The 21,497-nt window shown below is 40.7% G+C and overlaps 1 protein-coding gene across 2 annotated transcripts in view; it reads left to right on the top strand.

Moving 5' to 3' along the window:
• The window catches only part of stpg2 (sperm-tail PG-rich repeat containing 2), a 591,496-nt gene that overhangs the window by 380,734 nt on the left and 189,265 nt on the right, over positions 1 to 21,497 (top strand). For both annotated transcript variants that reach the window (XM_059965434.1, XM_059965433.1), the window contains exon 11: positions 358 to 511. In XM_059965434.1, coding sequence (XP_059821417.1) covers positions 358 to 511 — 154 coding nt within the window. The remainder of the gene's footprint in view (positions 1 to 357; positions 512 to 21,497) is intronic.

Here is a 21,497-nt window from a genome sequence, read left to right as displayed (position 1 = left end):
AGAGGAGTGCAGTGACTGTGGAGATTTATTGGGCTGAAGGAAGTTACAGAGATACTGGGAGCAAGGCCAAGAGAGGTTTAAAGTGGGGGTGGGAGGGAATTTTAAAATAAATGGCTTTGATCAGCTGAGAGCCAATGAACACGGAGAACATTTGAGGCTGAGAATAGATAGCTAGATTTTAGTTAGTCTCATATATATAATAAAGGGCATAGACGACGTTACAATATTGATTATACTGAAAGCGCTAAATTGCTTTTTTACATTTCCATCTTCATAAATTATGCTCTGTTACTTCAAAGCCTTCATTGCAAAAGAGAAACTTGGAGAAGTATGACTATGTTCTGTTTCCCACTGCAGGATTATCCAGCACCAGGCTCCTATGAAGTGCAAAAAGCATTTGAGAAAACTCAAGCCAGGGGTCCGAGCACTTCAGATGAATTCACTTGCAACTCATTCCTCACGACTGTGCCAAGGAACTTCAATCTAGCTCGACAGACTGCAGACGAGCCGGGTAGGTTCGAGGACAAGCTATGCTCGACATGCATTATTGATTCAGAATTTGTGTAGTAGCAGGGCTCATTGCTGTCTGGGAGGAAAGCTGACTAAACAAATTTAATGATCTCTGAAACAAGAACTTTCCTTTTTCCAATTCCTTTCTGCTGTCAGGTGTCAGTTCAAAGGGATCCCTGGCATCCCATGGCTGTGATGTCATCAATATGTTCTGAACAGTTAATTAGATTGAAAATGTTCTCACTGGGAGCAAAACTGAAACGGCAGCGCCACGGGGGTGCTATAAGTTGTACAGTCATTGCACAACCCTGAGTTCGATCCTGACCTGGTGCTGCCCATCAGGAGTTTCCACATTGTCTCTGGTGCTGTTGTGCTGTTCCAATTTCCTCCCACATCCCAATAGCATGCTGGCTAGTTGACCACTGTAAGTGGTCACTTATGCAGATGGGCTTTAAGAGGTATGTGAGGGAGTATAGGTTACAGGGACAGGAGTGGAGGGTTGTGCTCGATAAGAATGCTCTGAGGGCTAGCATAGGGTCAGTAGCCTAGAGGTCTCTTTCTATGTTGTGGAAACAAATGAGAATTAAGTAGAAGTACTTGGTGGAGGCAAACATTTCACTCTTCCCATTAGTAGCTGAGGCTTTAAGTTCAGGAGTCAAGAAGTTGCAGCATTATATAACTGGTTAGGCTGGATTGGGAGTACTGTACTGTACTGCATTCATTTCTATTCGCCCCATTCGAAGAAGGTTGTGGAGGCTTTGTGGCGGGTGCGGGTTTACCTAGATGCTGCCTAGATTAGAGGGGGTGCGGAATAAGGAGTGGTTGGAAAAACTTGGGCTGTTTTTCTGGAGCAGCAGAGGCTGAAGGGAAAACTGGAAGAAATTTTGAAAGATTATGAGAGGCATAGATAGAACAGGCAGCTGGTTCTATTCTGTTTTATATTATATGTTCTCTTTTCTGTCTTTGAGACAGCAGCAACGCAAGGTTGTAAATTGGTGCTTGGTGCATTCTTGCCTTTTTTCAGTGAATTTGATTTCAGTGAAACCGAAAACAGAAGAAGAGTACAGTGGGCATTTGTTGCAAGGTTTGCGCTAGGAAACGGGGGTGATGCAGCATTTACATTGAGGTTTGATGTTACCATTAATGCTTTGTGACACATAAAACAAAGTCATTAGAGTCGTTGCGAACACTTAACTGTTTCACCATGAGATAATTTGAAGGGCTCACATTAACTGGCTGGTCTAATGGGAAATTGTACTGGAACAACCAAAGGTCAAAATAATCTTAGAGCCATGCTGTCAACATGAAAGATAAGTTCTGCAAATGGTTATTGAAGGAACAGTTTTTACCTCAAACACAATCAGCAAATTACAGAGAGTTGTGAACGCAGCCCAGTCCTTCACACAAACCAGCCTCCCCACCATTGTCTCTATCTACTCTTCCTGTTGCCTCAGGAAAACAGCCAACATTATCAAGGACCTCTCCCACTCCTGTTCATTCTCTCTTCTCTTCTCTCCTGCCAAGCAGAAAAATCAAAGCTTAAGAGAACATACCATCATACTTAAGGACAACTTCTACCCTGCTGTTATTAGATTCTCACATGGACTTCTCATGTGCTAAAAGATGAACTCTTGATCATTCAGTTTCCTTCCCAGTGCCCCTTGCACTTTGTTTGTCTAACTGTCTTGTACTTACTCTGTAAGTGCAGCATGATATTCTTCATTCTAATTTCTCTTTATTGTTTCGATGTACCTATGTGTGGAATGATCTGTCTGAATGGCACGCAGACAAATACTTTTCACAGTGTCTTGGTAGATGTGACAGTAATAAGCCAATACCAATTTCTGAGCTTAGCATTGTAGTAGATTTGGGAACTGAGCTCTTAAACACATGGGCAGATCACCAAACATAAGCTCTTCCTACAAACTCAACCCTTATTGGACTTCTTGAACATGCTGGTTCTATTAATGAAACTGATAATGGACGTGTTTACAGATTATTGCAGAGGGATCTCGGTGTCTTTGTGCAAGAAGTACCTATATCACTTCTGCTGGTTGCTTGGCATGTGTGTTCATGATGTCCTGTGCAGTAGCTGAACTTTCCTGAGACAAAATGTCGAGAGGCTGGTTCATCGTCTACACCACAGGAGCTTTCAGTAGGAACCATTTGCTCCCCTGAGCAGGCATTCCAGTGTGCTGGGCAATACCACTACACTGCTTTCACAAAGCCCTTCAGTTGCATTGACAAGCAGACTAATGTCAGTTCCATCTCCCAGGCCAGTGTCTTAAGTTTGGCAAGCGATTGCACTTGCATGCTTAACACCAGACTCCTGAAACACATGCTTATATTCTTATTTTGTTCCAAATTCAGTCAAGGAAAGAGAATGCCAGGCAGACAGAGAAATTGATATACTGAAGGCTTCCTTGAAAAGTTTGCAATGTCGCAGTGACCACTGGGAATCTCAGATCCACGATCACTCCAAACAGAGATGTAAGGGGTTTCTTCTTTATGTTACTACATATGTTAATCAAAATGGCTTCTTTGTTATGTCAGAGGTAAGAATGCTTCTTTGTTATGGTAACTGGTGAGAGAGTGCTTTCTCTCGCAGCTTGTTTGGGTTACAATTACTGATAGTGAGAATTGTATTCATTTGTTAACCAATTGGGACAGATGTTATTCTGTCTTGTGGGTCTGTAAGCTAGTGTTGTGCAGGCTTTTGGGGAGTTGGAGGGGAGATCGCGAGGAAGGAGGACATGCTGGATGCGCTCTGGTCGACCACTGAGGTTGTTCCCAGGTGGCGGGTTGAGGAGGTCAGAGAAGATAGAATAGCGGACCGAGGACTTCGATAGTTGAGCTCCAACGGTTGTGCACGAATTGACTGAACTCTGATAAGTTTTGGCACCTTTTCTTTCTTTTCTTTCATATATATTGTATCGCTATTAATTACCTAGTTCTAGTATGATTTATAAAGTGTATTCTGTAAACGTACATGGTGTGCAGTTTGATATTGTGTGTGCGAGTTTGTACCAGTGTGCATTTTGCAGCATCCACGCATATGGGAGACACGGTTTGGCAGGTGGACAGATTTTTACTAGACATACATCAGCCGATCGCGTGAGCATCACAGAGAGAAATATTCAGTGTGCTGTTGGTGACCTCGAGCCTGCAGATCCCCCATATAAGCAGGGGAAGGAATGGGCCATCTCATAACCTACCCATCTGGAGGTTCTGTCAAAAATCTCCTGTCCATTGGTGGAAGAGACTGCAGTCCTCATCAGTCACCTCAGGGCCTACTAAAACTGAAGAGAAGTATATTATCTTTACTCTCCAAGGATTGCCTAAGAAAAGAGGACAACTAATCCTTTCACAGTTTAGCGATGGTGACCATTGGCAAAATTTTACTCCTTAAGTGTTTGTAACATGAACAGTGATATATAAATACACCTTGCCACAGTTGGTACATCTGTTGATAAAAGATTGAAAGGTTATTCATTCTTCCATCAGACTTCAGTGTCATCTCATCTGTAACAAATGCTTTTATTTGGTTCAATCCAGATTTTCGGCGATACATTCCTATTTGTGTTACAAATTGCCTAAATCTGAATGTCATGTCTACTTAAAACAAAAGATAACTATCTTCAATTTAATTAATGCACACCAAACTCTTCTGAAGTCTTTTCTATTGTTTTCTTTCTGTGCTGTCCTACTTTTTTGGATGCCCTGGTTTAGACTGAGGGCTTATAATGCCTCCTGAGTGTGTTAAATCTCAAGTGATGTCATAGGTAGAACCAGAACCTTTGAAAAGGGCAACACACACAAAATGCTGATGGAACGCAGCAGGCCAGGCAGCATCTATAGGAAGAAGTACAGTCGAAGTTTCGGGCCGAGACCCTGAATTCTACCAGCATTTTGTGTGTGTTGCTTGAATTTGCAGCATCTGCAGATTTCCTCATGTTTGCCTTTGAAAAGGATGTGGAGTTACCACATCCCTAGTGAGTTCTAAGCATATTCAGGTTCACTTCTGCAACTGGGTGGTTGTATTATTGACGTCTTGATGTGTATTCAAGCAGCACTGGAAATGTGAGGTGTTGAATTCTACTGGTTGGAAGTTATCCCTGGTCAGTGACAGTGTACACACCACCAGGCTCAAGGATAGCTTCTATCCCTCTGTTATCAGAACTTTGAATGGACTTCTCATATGCTAAAAGACAAACTCTTGATCTCCTAATCTACATCATTGTGGCCCTTGTACTTTGTCTTCTACTTTCTCTTTAACTATATTATGCTTTCTACCTCAATATCCTTATGTTTGGAATGATCTGTCTACATGGCATGTGAGCAAAGCTGTAAATTGGTACATGTGGCAATAACAAGCTGGTACTATAAACCAGTACTGGTATACTTAACAATGCATAATGCGCTGGAGGAACTCTGTGGGTCAGGCATTATCTATGGATAGTTGAGGTATTGTTAGGTTGAGGTTCTTCATCTGGACACTTAAATATCCTGTATTTAGCACCACAGACAGACAATACATTCCTAGACAGTACAAATTGTTCCATTTACAATGTGCTGCATAGATTGATCTTTTGATACGAGAATAATATATTTCTGATAAGTGTCACTTTGATAATAGTAAGAATTTTGTACCTTGGAAAATTGGTTGAATTAAGTATAAGGCAGTTGTCCAAAACAGGCCATTCATCCCATCAAGCCCATGATTGAATTCTATCCCTGGTGAAAGATTGTAGTTTACTTTGTGAATAATAACTTATTTTCTGTCAGCCCCTATTGAGGGTTGAAAATGGAGCCTTACAAGAAAGCAGTTGATTTCCATGATCACAACCAATTTCATCATTGTTTCACTATGGCATTGTCAAAGTCAAGTTTATTGTCATATGCACAAGTACATATATGCAATGAAAAACTTGCCTGCAGCAATTTAGGGACACCTGGCATCATATAAGTAGCATCCAGAAGACAAAAACATCATATTTTTATAAGGAAGGGCACAATTAAACAAAAACAAGTTAATTTCAGTACAGGTTGATCAAGGTGGTCATTATGTTGCTGAACCCTAGTGGCTCAGGTTGTGCAGATTGGTCCATGAACCGAGGCTGAAGGCAAGTAGCTGTTCTTTAACCTGAAGGTATGGGACTTCAGGCTTATGGATCTTGGAAAATGTGAGATGATAGCATGGATGGATGCTGGGGGCCTTTGATGATGGGCCTTGCATTTTTGAGGCAGCACATCCTGTAGAAACGACAGATGGTCAGGAGTGATGTGCCCGAGTTCACTGTTCCCTACAGCTGCTTAAGTTTCTGTGCATCCAATTGCCAAATCAGACTATGGAACAACTAGTCAGGACACTTTCAATGGTACATCTGTAGAAGTTAGTTAGAGCGCTCAGTAACCAGCATGATCTTCATAGTTTGAAAGAAAGTAAATCGCTGATGGACCTTCCTTATGATCATCATTTGAATTCATAGGATAAATTTCCTCATCCAGACCATGTTTAGAAACTGATCAAGAAGAAATGTATTAACTTTGTTAGATAAGAATTGTGGTCCAAGACAAGGATGTTGACTATTTCGGATCAATGGAAGGAGGGGCTTCCTTTTCTCTGGCACTCATGAGTCTCTGAAGCATCTTCTATTGATTGCAGTTGTGAATATACTCATCCTTGGCTCAGATGATGACTATATTTGGTTGAAATGGATTGATTTTCAAATGCCAAGGGAGTGGAGGCATATGGGGATTGAGAGAGGTTGGGGGTAGGGGGAATGAGGAAAACGATGGAGCTAGACCATCACCCTCACTCTTACTGGAAAGAGGAGAAAGTTCAGAGGATGTATTATCTGTTGCTTCCCTTAATGATCTTTTGTTCAAAAAAAAAGCAGGAAATATGCATAACAGAACAACTGCATTTTATTTTACTGTGCTTTGAAGTAAAATATCACATAAAAGTATATTTGATATTAGAAATCTGATTGAACTTGTAAATGCTGACAACTGTCACATCCACCATGCACTGTTAATGTTGTAGTCTTCAAGGATTCATCCTCTACTTGAAAAGTAGTAGTTTAATGAAACTTATACTCTGGAGCTTGTGAATATCTAGGGCTATCATATTTCACTTCCTTTCGTTAAAAATTTGAAGATAGTGTTGGTGTATTTTCTGGTGTGCTGTCATGAAATTGTGTTCAGCTCTTTTAACACCTATCTAAAAGTAGAGGATACAGCCCTTTCTGTCATGGGTAAAGCCCTCCCCACCACTGAGCACATCTACATGAAGCATTATCGCAGGAAAACAGCATCCATCATCAGGGCCCCCCCACTACCCAGGTTATGTGCTCTTTTGATGCTGCCATCAGGAGGAAGGTACAGGAGTCTCAGGACTCTGATCACCAGGTTCAACAACTGCTATTACCCCTCAACCAACAGGCTCTTGAACAAAAGGGGATAACTTTACTCAACTTCACATGCCCCATCATTGAAATGTTCCCACAGCCTAAGGACTCTTCATCTTGATATCTATTGCTATTTATTTATTATTATTATTTCTTTCTTTTTGTATTTGCACAGTTTGTTGACTTTTGCACACTGGTTGACCGCCCAAGTTGGTGAGGTCTTTCGTTGGTTATTATTGTATTATAGACTTATTGAGTTTGTCTGCTAGAAAATTAATCTCAGGGTTTATATATGCACTTTATAATAGACTGACTTTGAACTTTTGAGCTATCTTGTACTCCTTCCCCTTCTGCCACCTTCCTATTCTGGCTTCTTCCCCTATCTTTTCCAGTCCTGATGAAAGGTCTCCACTCAAAGTGTTGACTCTTTATTCCCCTCCATAGATGCTGTCTGACCTGCTGAGTTCCTGCAGTGTTTTGATGGCCTGGATTTTCTGCATCTGCAGAATCTCTTGTGTTTGGGTTGTTTTAATCTGTTCCTAGTCTTTGTTTTCCTCCTCCCATTCATCGTTAAAATCCTGTGTGAAAAGAAAGGGAAAGGGTAATGAGGGCTGAAAATTTCAAGGAAAGCTCTCTGGTAGGGCTGTGTAGTTGCACACATCTGGGTTCAAAGGGTCGATTTCTGTGTACTTTACGATGATGTGCTATTAATGCGCAATTAGGTAAGAATTGAGACATGACCACAAAAGTAAGCAGATGGTAAATGAGCTGGTATTGTGTCTTTAATGATACATATTAAAGCAGGTTTAACCATTTTAGCTGTGCTGACTGATTGGATTCTTCCATTATGAAACAGCACAGGCCAAATGACAACAGCTGCAGAAAACCATTAATTGTTGGATCTGGTTGTCAGGTTACTGTTTGTTTCAGGAGATTTGCTTACTCCCTACTAGAATTATTGAGTGTGCCACCTTGCAATTAAATGCTCAGTTTAATTTTCAGTTTGCCGTAAAATAACATTTCTGCACAGTGCAGCAATTTTAAAGAATAGCATCAGCCAGGTCCTGAAATTGTTTCCATACCTCACATTAACCCTTTGTTGGTAAGCATGTCTCCTTTATTTGTCAGATACTCTGATCGCATGAGGAATTTAGCAAAAAGGGAACATTAAAACTTGCTCAGTAGACCAAGCAGCATCTGTGGGGATGGAAAGCTCATCTATCTAAAATATTAGCTTTATTCCTTCCTTCACCATGTTTCTATACCTGTTGAATATTTCCTGTATTTTCTGTTTTTATTTCAGATTTTCAGCATGTGCAGTTACTTGATTTTCATTTCATGTCTCAGCTTTGTTCACTTCTGTATTTCGCGCATTTCGTCTGTGAACACACTTCCAAAGTATTTGTCAACAAAGCACTGAGCTTGAGAAAGGTGTTACACAATTGGTTTATAATCCCACCATAATGTGTAACTATAATTGTGCGTTATCACATGGCACTAACTAAAACATTCACTGGAGTTGAAGAACTTTGTTACAATGCCATTATCATTTTAATAATCAGCTATTGTACTTATAGAATAGTATTTTAGAGGAATATTTCACTAATGTTGCCCGTCTTGCTGGATATTTTCTGCATTTTCAGTTTTATTTTGAGTTTCAGTCATCTGCAGTATTTTTCCTAATATATTAACTTATGAATAAGCCACATTTCCTGTACATAATTATGTTGCTTTCTTTTGTAACCCTTTTTTCCACTGGCATATTTGCAGTTAACATTTCTTTTTCTGTCACACTTAGCTATTAGTATTTTGGATTAATTGGATTGATATAAATATGAAAACTGCTAAAGTCCTTATAATGAAAATAATCTGACCAAGCAATCACCAGAATTCAAAGTTTCAGTAAATATGTTTGAAATATATCTCGATTTTCTTTTAGTAATTGAAGTCTTTAATGTCCAAAGTAAAGATTTGTAAACATTCCCAAAATACGATTTTTATATTTCATTAAATGTAACCTTCTGAACAAGCAGATGTAACTATGCTTAAAAACTAGTTAATTAGCTATAAAGCACTTTGGAACAGTTTAAATCTCTGAATGAATATAGCTATTTCTCAGATACAATTCTGGAACTAATTTCTTATCTTATTTCTGTAAAAATCTAAAACATATTAGATTTCAGTTATGTGCATTCTCCATGTGATGTTGTGTTCAAATATTCACTAGTCTACAGCTTCTAAAAGTCAATGAATGAAGAAGGATACATGATTAATAACCTTTCTAGGGGACATATGTTTTAAGAATGATTAATGTTTTTTGCTAATGCATACATTTTTCAATATAAATAATGTTTGTTCTAATGAATATATTTATTTCATTTCAAATAATTAAATTAAAACCCTTAAGAGGAGCTGAATGGAACAAATATTTGTCAAAAGCCAAGTATGGAATACTTGCATGCAGATTGCTGTGCAAAGTGTTCAAAGTAGTCACTTCATAGATGAAGACGTACCCTATCAATGGTGTTTTACTCCAGAGGTCCTTGTCAATATTTATCCTTTAATCAATAGCACTAATACAGATATTGGACCATTATCAACTTGGTCCTTGTGGGAACTTACTGTGGCTGCTATGTTTCTGGCTACTTTATCTCAGACGATCCCTTGGGATCAAGCAAGACTTGCTTCCACTCCAGTTCTGTAGTCCTAAAGTGGTTGATGAGGCTGATGCAGGACCTGCGCACTCTTCCCCAGATGTAGTGGGCAGGTGCCTAGCTTGTGAAGTTGTACAGACATTCTGTTTGATACACTGGACTTTGGGAATTCCCAATGTGTGGCTGAAAGTTCTCGTTACCTCCTCTGCATTGAGCATTCATGGGCCAGAGGTTCCCAGCAGTCAGTGGATTACTAATCCAGTATTCTGGATGAATATGTGGATACATGAGTTCAGATCATAGAACCATACAAAGGCACAACATAGAGGATAGATACCCAATTCCATATTTCCCTTTAGAAGCTCCTTAGTTTATACCCACTTCTCTGGTTTCAGTCCAGATCTCTTCCAGTGCCCTCCCAGATTCCTTTCAAATAATCAGTTTCATGAACAATTATTTCCTCAATGTATTTCTGTATGGAATAATCTCTCTAGATGGGATGCAAACAAAAGGTTTTCAGTATCTCTTGGTACACATGACAATAATGAACTAATTACCAGTTACCAACACATTGTCAGGCTGGAGAACTGCAGTTATAAGCAGTGACTGTCTTGACTGGGGGCTGTTTTCTTTGGAACAAAATATTCTCTGAGGGGTGATTTAATTGAGGTCTGTAAGTTTATGAGAAGCTAAGACAGCATGAGCAGGAAGGACCTATATCCCTTGCCAGAGATTAATAACCATTGGGGACAAATTTAAATTAACTGGAGAAAGATGTAAGGCAAAATGTCGTGGGGATCTGGTACTCACTGACTGAAAGGTAGCGAGGAAGAGATGTTCAACATTTTTCTAAGTCAAAGTTGAGTTTATTGTCATATGCACCAGTGCAAGGAAAAGTTTTCTTGCAGCAGCATTATTAGCACACATAAGCAGAATTCACAAGAAAAACAAATTAAACACAATTTTGTACAAGGAAGAACATAATTAAAAAGAAAAAATGTCTATTTTAGTAGAAAGTGATCATAGTGTTGCTGTACTGAGTTATTGATTAGGGTTGTGCAGGTTGTTTCAAGATCTGAATGGTTGAAGCAAAGTAGCTGTTTTTGAACTTGGTTATTTGAAAAGAAGCTGGGACAACACTGGAGGAGCCATGCCCTACAAGGTCTGGACAGAAAGCTGAGAAGTGGGAATAACCTAAAGGACCTCAAAATGAAAATGTGGAGTTAGGTGCCATTCCCCTATGTTGTATGTTTGTATGATTCCATGATCTGAATTAATTTTAATTCCCATTCAGACAGGATACTGGATTACTCATCAAGGAAAAAGAATGTAGAATATAGTGTCACAGTTACATAGAAAATGCAGTGTAGACAGACAAATAAAAGGCATGACAAGGTGCAGTGAGAGATCAAGAGATCATCTTTCAGCACAATAGAGGTCAGTTCAAGAGCCTGATAACAATGGGATGGAAATGTTCTTGAGCCTGGTGGTGTGTGTTCTCAAGCTTTTGTATCTTCTGCCCAGTGGGAGAAGGGAGAACGAGCAGGGTGGGAGGGGTCCTTTATTATGTTGGCTGCTTTCCCGAGGCAGAGGGAAGTACAAATCTCCTCTGCACCTGCTCTAGTACACCATAACTGTACTGTAGTGTGGTGATGAGAACTACGCACAGTGCTGTAGCTGAGGCCTTTGCCCAAATGTTTGAGCTGTGTTCCACAGGCTGCAAACGAGTTTTCATAATTAAAAAATAGTAACATCATGGAAGGAGGCTTTTCAATCCATTGTCGATGCCAGCTTTGCACCAAGACAATTCATTAGTACCACTTACTGGCTTCTTCTCTTGGAAATTTTAGAATCATATAGCAGGGAAACAGGCCCTTTGGCCAATTTAGATCTTGTCATTCATCAGCATCCATTTACACTAATCCTATACTACTGCATTTTATTCTCTTCACACTCCCATCTGCTGCCCCCAATTTTACCACTCTCCTACACACTTGGGGCAATTTACAGTGGCCAATTAACTTACCAACTTGCATACCCTTGTAATGTGCTTCAAGGCTGCCACCATTGTCCCCGTGCCAAAGAAGTCTTCAGTGTCCTGCCTCAATGACTACTGTCCCGATGCACTCACATCTATCGTCATGAAGTGTTTTGAGAGTTTTGTCATGAGGCACATAAAGACACTGCTGCCCTCCTCACTGGATCCCCTGCAGTTCGCGTATTGTCCCAACCACTCAACAGATAACGCCATCACCACCACCCTCCAACTGGCCCTCACTTACCAGGACAAAAAAGACACATACGTGTCCCCGCTGACTGCTCCTGTGGCTCCTCCCACAGACCCCGGTATAAAGGCAATTGGGGACACCGCCCCGGCCTCAGTCTCCAGGATGCAATGTGGTGGTCAATTGCTGCTTGTTCTTTCTTCCAGCCAATAAAAGCCGATATCTCGCCTCACGTCTCCAAGAGTTATTGATGGTGCATCATTACATTCAAATGCTGTTCATAGACTTCAGTTCAGCATTCAACACAATCATTCCTCAGAAACTGATTGGAAAGCTGAAACTGCTGGACCTGAGCACCTCCCTCTGCAACTGGATCCTAGACTTCCTGACTGGGAGACCTCAGTCAGTCTGGATTGGGAGCAGCATCTCCAACACCATCACACTGAGCATGGGGAACCCCCCCCAGGACTGTGTGCTCAGTCCACTGCTGTTTGCTCTGTTGACCCACAACTGTGCAGCAATACATAGCTCGAATCACATCATTAAGTTCGCCAATGAGACAACCATGGTGGGTCTCATCAGCAAGAATGACGAGTCAACATACAGAGAGGAGGTGCAGCAGCTAACAGACTGGTGCAGAGCCAACAACCCGTCTCTGAATGTGAAAAAAACAAAAGAGATGGTTGTTGACTTCAGGAGAGCACGGAGTGACCACTCTCTGCTGAACATTGATAGCTGCCTCCGTTGAGATCGTTAAGAGCACCAAATTTCTTGGTGTTCACCTGGCGGAGACTTTCACCTGGTTCCTCAACACCAGCTCCATAGCAAAGAAAGTCCAGCAGCATCTCTACTTTCTGCGAAGGCTGAGAAAAGACCATCTCCCACTCCCCATCCTCACCACATTCTACAGGGGATGTATCGAGAGCATCCTGAACAGCTGCATCACTGCCCGGTTTGGGAATTGCATCATCTTGGATCGCAAGACCATGCAGCGGATAGTGAGGTCAGCTGAGAAGATCATCGGGGTCTGTCTTCCTGCTATTACAGACATTTACACCACACGCTGCATCTGCAAAGCTAACAGCTTTGTGAAGGGCCCCACACACCCCTCACACAAACTCTTCTACCTCCTGCCATCTGGCAAAAGGTACTGAAGCATTCGGGCTCTCACAACCAGACTGTGCAACAGTTTCTTCCCCCAAGCCATCAGACTCCTCAATACTCTAGACCGGGGGTCGGCAACCCGCGGCTCCCGAGCCATTTGTGGCTCTTTCACCTCTGTGCTGCGGCTCCCTGTGGCTTTGGGAAATAATTGGTCAGTATTTAATTAAAATGTATTTTATGTTACTTTTTTAGCTTTTGAAATGTAATTCTAAATTTGAAGATTATGGTGATCTTGTACAATCTAAGTGTGGCGACACATTTCCTGGCACATCCGAAATGGCTCACAATTAGCCAGCATTCCGGCTAAGGGAGATAGCCTACGGGGGTTTGTGAGTACGCATCTTTTGCAGCATCTGCGTCCATGGGGGCTGGGTTGAGGGAGGCTTAAAAGCAAGGCTGTTTAGTTCGAATAAAGTTATTCGACTGCAGTTTACTGACTGCGTGAGCACACCGCTACAACGTGTTTTTATCGCTGGCTGTCCAGAGGGGAGGTGCTGAAATGCTTTGTCGCGTGTCTGGAAGAAGTGAAAACTTTCCTGGGCAGCAAAGGGCTCACCTTTCCTGAGCTGGAACAGCCAGAGTGGCTGGAAAAGCTACACTTCATGGTAGACATGACAGCGCACCTGAACACACTGAAAACAGCTCTTCAGGGGTAAGGACTTACAGCCCTACACATGTTGGAGGATGTTTTGGCATTCGAGCGCAAGTTGACAGTGCTTGCCAGAGATTTACAGAAAGGCACATTGTCTCACTTCCCCAATTTGAGAGAGTTCAAACAAGGTCACGACATGATAAATTCGGAGTATTTACATTCTGCAATCATCGCAATGCAAACATCGTTTGGGAAACGCTTCTGTGAGTTCAGAGAGGAAAAAAACACATTATCCTTCCCGGTCACTCCCCTAAGCATCGATCCATCCCTACCGAATACGACTGCATTGTCAGGTGTGAGTCAACCTGACCAAGTATGATAAATATTTTAATTGCCTATTATTTTACGTATATTCATATGTTTTCATTGTTCAGTGAAATAGTCCTTTTATTTTTCAGGTTGACAGCTGGCTGACGTTATTTTTGGTTTGCTGCTGGCGGCAAATTTAAGTTTAGCGTTTTTCATAAACACAAGAAGGACTCAAATAGACGTTGAGTATTTTACTTAAAAGTAACCTTCAACCCAACATCTTATTTTCGGAGTTCAAAATGTTTTTGTTGCATGCAGAAATGTAATTTCGTTTTCTCTGCAGGAGCTCATCAATTTCATAAATGCAACACATTATAGTTTGTTTATACATAGCATAAAGGCAAAACAAAACGTTGTATGCAGTGTTATTTCATTTTAAATGTCAAACGGGTTTTGCGGCTCCCAGTGTTTTCTTTTCTGTGGGAAACGGGTCCAAGTGGCTCTTTCAGTGGTAAAGGTTGCTGACCCCTGCTCTAGACTGACATCTACATCATTTATTATATTGTAATTTGTCCTCTACTGTGCCTATAGTCTTGCTTATTAATTATTGTACTGCCCCGGACTTTTGTGTACTTTATGTAGTCCTGTGCCGGTCTATAGTCTAGTGCATTTTTTATGTTGTTTTACGTAGTCTAGTGTAGCCTTGTGCTGTCTCACATAGTCTAGTGTAATTTTGTGTTGTTTCATGTAGCACCATGGTCCTGGAGGAACGTTGTTTCATTTTTACTGTGTACTGTACCAGCAGTTTATAGTCGAAATGACAATAAACTTGATTTGATTTGACTTGACTTGACAATGCGAGAGGAAATGCTGAAAATAGCTCAAAACTCTGATATGCAGGCACTTACTTAGTGCAATTAATAGCAATTAAGTCATTCAAACTGTGGAAGACATGACAGTCTCTCAAACTGTTGGACAGTGTCTCATCAGTTAATATACAGTCGGTAGCCACTTTATTAGGTACAATGTACACCTGTTCATTAATGCAAAAAATCTAATCAGCCAATCATGTGGCAGCAATTCAGTGCTTCAAAGCATGCAGATGTGGTCAAGAGGTTTAGTTGTTGTTCAGACCAAACATCAGAATGGAGAAGAAATGTGATCAAAGTGACTTTGATGTGGAATGATTGTTGGTGCCATTTGGGTGGTTTGACTATCTCAGAAACTGCTGAACTTCTGGGATTTTCATCAACAGTCTCACAGTACAACAGTCTAAAAACTCACAACAGAGTTTACAGAGAATGGTGCGAAAAAGATCCATTGAGTGGTAGATCTGTGGGTGAAAACACCTTGTGAATGAAAGGGACCAGCAGAGTATACCTGAACTGTTTCAAGCTCATAGAAAGATGACAGGAAATCAAATAACCACACTTTACAAGAATGGTGTGTAGAAGAGCATCTTCAAGCAACACGTTGGACCTTGAAGTGGATGAACTACAGCACCAGAAGACCATGAGCATACACTCAGTGGCCGCTTTACTAACTACAGGGGGGTACCTAATAATCTCCTCTGCACCTGCTCTAATACATCATAACCTTCCTGTAGAGTGGTGATGAAAACACTGCACAGGGCTGTAGCTGAGGCCTTGTGCACAAGTATTTTACTGTACACTTTGTTGCACAGGTTGCAAACAGGTTTTCGTAATTATAAAATAGTTACAGCATAGAAGGAGGCGATTCGGGGCAACTTATTATTACCACCCACTTGCTTCTTCTCTGTAAGCTTGGAGGTTTTAGAATCATTGATTCATGTAGCATGTGGCCAGTTAAGTTACCAGCTTATACTGTATGTCTTTGCAATGCAAAAGGAAATGCTGAAAGACCATAACACATAGGAGCACAATTAGGCCATTGGGCCCACTGAGTCCTCCCTGCCTTTCCACGTCTGATTTATTATCCCTCTCAACCACAATCTCCTGCCTTCTCCCTATAACCTTTGACACCCTTAGAAATCAAGCACCTAATAAACTTCCACTTTAAGTGTACCCAATGATCTGGTCTCCATAGCTGTCTGTGGCAATTAATTCCACACATTCGCCATTCTGTGGCTAAAGAAATACCTCATATGTGTTCTAAAGGGGTGCCCATCTACTCAGAGCCTGTGCTTTCTGGTTTTACACTCCCCCACAATAGGAAATATCACTTCCACATCCACTCTATCTAAACCAGGAATTCCCAACCTTTTTTATACCATGGACCTCTATCATTAATTGAGGGGTCCGTGGACCCCAGGTTGGGATCTCCTGATGTAGGCCTTTCAATATTTGATAGATTTCAATGAGATCCCCTCTTCCCCAGTCTTCTAAACTCCAGTGAGTAATGGTCCAGAGCCGTCAAATGCTCATATATTAACCCCTTCATTGCTGGAATAATTCTCATGAACCTCCTCTGGACTGTTAAGCAGCTCAAATTTCTTATAATCAGTCACATTCTTAGTGCAATTAATAGTGATTAAGTCATTGAAACTGTGGAAGGCAATCGCTAGACAGAGTATCACCCATTGATACACACATGACATCCACAGTGAATATCAGAGTCTTGGGAAGGGTTGTTTGAACAGAAACACCTTCAGCTACAGGCACTTAGTTCCCTAAAAATGGCAACAATTAGACAGTGTGGTGGAAAAGGTAAATGGCCTGTTTACCTTAATCAGCTGAAGCAGTAAGTACAAGGGTTGGAACATCACGCACAAAATATTGGTTAGACTGCACTTAGACCACTGTGCAGTCACCACACGTTAGGAAGGACGTGATTAAGCTGGACAAGATGCAGAAAAGATTCACAAGGATTTATCTGAAGAGATTGGATAGCCTGGGTCTGTTATCTCTGGAGTGACTGAGGTTGAGGGGTGACATGATGGAGGAATATAAGATTATGAGAGGCATAGATTGGGTAGGTAGAGTGTGTTTCCTGTTGTGGGGCTGTTATAAACTGGAGGGCATAGGATTAAGGTGAGAGAGAGGTGATTTAAAGGAGAAGTGAGGTAAATTTTTCACACAAAGAGTAGTTGATATCTGGATTGAGCTGTTGGATAAGGTGGTGGACACAGGGACATTTAACACTTTTGGATGGGTTCATGCTGGTGTGATTAATATAGATGGATATGATGGTTATCATAGACCTGGTGCGCTGAAGGGCCTGTGTCTTGTTGTACAACTTAATCAGAATCAGGTTTATTATCACCGGCATGTGACATGAAATTTGTTAACTTAGTAGCGCAGTTCAATGCAATACATAATCTAGCAGAGAGAGAAAAAAATAATAAATAAAATAAAACATAATAATAAATAAACAAGTAAATCAATTATGTATATTGAATAGATTTTTTTAAAATGTGCAAAAACAGAAATACTGTATGTATAAAAAAAAGTGAGGTAGTGTCCAAAACTTCAATGTCCATTTAGAAATCGGATGGCAGAGGGGAAGAAGCTGTTACTGAATCACTGAATTTGTGCCTTCAGGCTTCTGTACAGCCTGCCTGATGGTAACAGTGAGAAAAGGGCATGCCCTGAGTGCTGGAGGTCCTTAATAATGGACACTGCCTTCCTGAGATACCACTCCCTGTGTCCTGAGTACTTTGTAGGTTAGTGCCCAAGATTGAGCTGACTAGATTTACAACCTTCTGCAGCTTCTTTTGGTCCTGTGCAGTAGCCCTTCCATACCAGACAGTGATGCAGCCTGTCAGAATGCTCATACCAGTCAAGGCAGAGCAGATGAAGAATGAGAAGGGCAGTGCGAAGAGGACGGTACCAAATGTAGGCCGTAATACTATAAGACATATGATTAGAATTAGGATACTTGTCCATTGAATCTGTTCTGCCATTTGATCATGGTTAATTTATTACCCCTCTCAACCCCATTCTCCAGCCATTTTCCCTATAACCTTTGATGCCCAGAGAAAGAATTAATGGCGAGTGTCAGTATAACATCAACATGAAACACCAGGGATGACTGGAGAGGCAGAAATATACAGTTTGCTGTAGGAGAAAATACAGGCAGCATGAGATGAGAGGAACAGATGTAAAATGTTGTGGTCTGAGAAAGTCTAAAATGTGCTTTTGCTCTGAGTGGAACAGTAAATGTTTGCCAGATGCAGGAGTGAATGACTGCTACCAAGAAGATCACCGTTGACACTTCAGCTAATTCTGATGGGGCTATAGCTCAGGCCAATTGTACACATTCAGAATTACTGGGCAACAATCTGGATTTTGGAGCTCCCTGTTAAACTGAATGAACATATTTTTGTTTGCAAAGAAACCTGCTTTTGTTCATTATCTATAATGGGAAATAGAGTAACAAACAACTACTTTGTGCCAGCCATCACAGAAGGTGACACAAGATATCTACCAAAAATTGCAGAAGAGCAAAGTCAAATGAGAATGACCAACTAAAGTAAAATCACAGGAGGAAAATTGGTCAAGCTAAAAGCTGACACATCCCAAGGACCCAAAAATTGATTCCAGGATTCTGAAGGATCAGAATTACTGTAAGATTTATTAACACAGACTTAAATAATGTGAAATTTATTGTTATGCAGGAGCAGCATGATGCAAAGACATAAAATTACTATAAATTATAAAAATAATTAAATAGTGCAAATGGTCTACTGCACTGATCTGGGTTGAAAATTGGTTAGCAGTCAGAAAGCAAAGAATAGGAATAGACAGATTTTTCTCAGATTGACAGGCTGTCACTGCAAATTCATGATCGGCATTAATAATTCAGATGAGGGGTGAAAATATCGTAATTCCAGTTCGCTCATAATGCAAAGCTTGCTCTATCTGTGAGTTGTGAGGAGGATGTCATGAGTCTTCAAGATGTTTTAGCAAGCTGAATGAGTGTGCAAGAATATGGTTGATGCAACATCATGAGAAAATATTTAGACACTGATGCACAAAACAGAACAGCTGAGAATTTATTATTGGCTAATGTTGATGTTCAAAGGATCCGAGGTGTCATTAAAAGTCAAAATGCAAGTACAGCAGGTAATCTTGAAGGCAAATCAAATGTTGACTTTTATGGTGAGTGGATTTGAACAAAGGACTAATGTTTCTTAATGTCTTGGTAAGATTATACATAGACAATTATCTACAGTTTTGGTCCCCTTCCTTTTGAAATTGGAGCAAAATGGGTCCCATGGATGGCTAGTTCATTGTGTGAGTCAATTGAGTAAATTAAGATTGTATTCTTTGCTGTTGAGAATGAGAGGATTTCTTATGGAAACTTATAAGTTTCTTAGAGGGTTCTAGAGGTAGCTATTTCCCCTGGCTGAGGAATTTAGAGTCAGAGGTCTATATTTATCAGGAGTGCTGCATATGCAGGGCGCTTCATATTAACAAGGATCCCAGCCTTCCATCCAGCATCCTCTTTGACTTTCTACCATCAGGTAGGAGATTCCAATGCATTAAAACAAGAATGGTCAGGATGGACAACAGTTTCTTTCCTCAGGTCAGAAGGCTTCTGAACTCCCTGCTGCATTGCATTCGAAGTGTCACCAGTTAATCTGTTCTATACCTTACAATATTTAATATATGCACTTTGTTTATTTATATGTAGTTCAACGGTAGATTTTGTCCTTACATTCCTAGGTTATTGTGTGTTATATGTGTGATGTGTAGTACTGTGGATTATGCCCTGGGATGAGAAACATTGTCTCGTTTGACAGTATAAACGTATATAGTTAAATGACAATAAATAACTTGACTTGATATGGGAGACATAGAACATAGAAATCTACAGCAAATTACAGGCTCTTCAGCCCACAATGTTGTGCCGACCATGTAACCTACTCTAGAAACTGCCTAGAATTTCCCCGCTGGATAGCCCTCTATTTTTCTAAGCTCCATGTACTTATCTAAGAGTCTCTTAAAAGACCCTATTTTATCTGCCTCTACCATCTTCACTGGCAGTGCATTCCACACACCCACCACGTGGACTAGGTCTTCTCAAAGAGAGCAGAAAGGAAAAATGAAGGAGGGGGAGGATGTTGTGGGATTGCGTTGGAACTGGCAGAAATGCTGGAGGATAACGTATTGGACATGAAGTCCGGTGGAGTGAAAGGGGAGGACCGAGAGAATTCTATTGCGCTTTAGCCTGGGGAGAAAGGTGATAGTGAGAGTTACCATGGAGGCAAGGTGTGCAACGGCTCCATCAACTACGGCAGAAAGCAAGACATGTTTCCAGAAGGAAAGCATTTCCGGCGCTCTGGAGAAAATGATGAGGCACAAATGGAGAAAGTGAGATAAAGAGATGGCAACCTGTGAAATGGCAAGTTATGAGCAGGTATAGGCAAGGTAGCTGTGGGAAGAGATGGGTTTGTTTCAGAGTCATTGTATCACTAACTTGGATGATGTGACATTTGTAGTTTTGTAGCAGCAGTATAGTGCAAAGCATAAAATTTCTGTAAGTTCCAAAACTAAACAGTGCAAAAAAAATGTAATGAGTTTGGGCTCATGGAGCATTCAGAAATCTGACAGCGGAGGGGAAGAAGCTGTTTCTGAATCTTTGAGTGTGTGAGTTCAGGCTCTTGTATCTCTTCCTCGATGGTAGTTATGAGAAGAGGGCACATCCCAGATGGTAGGGGTCCTTAGTGATGCACTGCCACCTGACATTGTCCTTAATGGTAGGGAAGGGTGTGCATATATTGGAGATGGTTGTTGTCTATATCCCATTGGAGCCTTGTGAGATTCTGGGGATTGGAGCCTCTGTGCCAGGCCGTGATGTAACCAGGCAGAATACTTTCTCTTTGGAATTTCATAAGATCTGATCATATACTGAATATCCTCAGACACTCAATAAAATAGGAAGTGTTAGTTGTGAGTCTATCCCCTGAAATGGAGACTTGGGCATCCACACCATGTCTTGAAACCTTAACATAATCATCATGTTAAAAATAGACTTGAATAAAGATTCAGTATATAATGACTTATGAGTTAGGTTATGAAGACTGCTTGCTTTAACTAAGCTTGCTTGCTCTCAATATGTAAAAGTGACAGATAATCTGGTTGATGTGCTTAAAATTATTAGAATTTGATGAGTTAATAATGGAAAATTCTACCTCTATTATGGGAATGGGTTGGGATACAGAACAAGTTGGATGTTAAAAAATGAGAATGGAGCTGATAAAACTCACACAAAGGGAAACATAACTATTGCCACCTTCTCTCCAAATGAAAGTTTCAAAGTAAAAGCTGAAGGTGCTGTCAGACTGAAGTAAATGCAAGCACTCAGCATCTGTGAAGAAAGAAGTGAATGTTTCATCAGTTTTTTTAGGAAAGGGTGGAGAACCACAGTGATAAATAGACCAAAGAGACAGCTAACTGGATTTTGGAACAGACTGAAGGGATTAATATAGTAAACAACAGATTTTTCCCGTTAAAGAGAAATTAAATTTCTTCAAAGATGCATTGAAATTTTGCATTAGTCTGAATTACCAACTGGGGACCAATTTTGCTATTCATCTATCAATTTTGCAAAGTCTGTACTCATTCATGTTGTCTGGTTACCAAGGGATACTTGGATCTGTGTTAATTGGGCATTACAAACAATCTTATGCATAAACATATAGGTTCAG

This window comes from Hypanus sabinus, chromosome 3 (assembly GCF_030144855.1).
Source record: "Hypanus sabinus isolate sHypSab1 chromosome 3, sHypSab1.hap1, whole genome shotgun sequence".
Classification (NCBI taxonomy): Eukaryota; Metazoa; Chordata; class Chondrichthyes; order Myliobatiformes; family Dasyatidae; genus Hypanus; species Hypanus sabinus.
The sequence above is the reverse complement of the archived record's forward strand: the minus strand, read 5'-3'. Positions and strand labels throughout refer to the sequence as shown.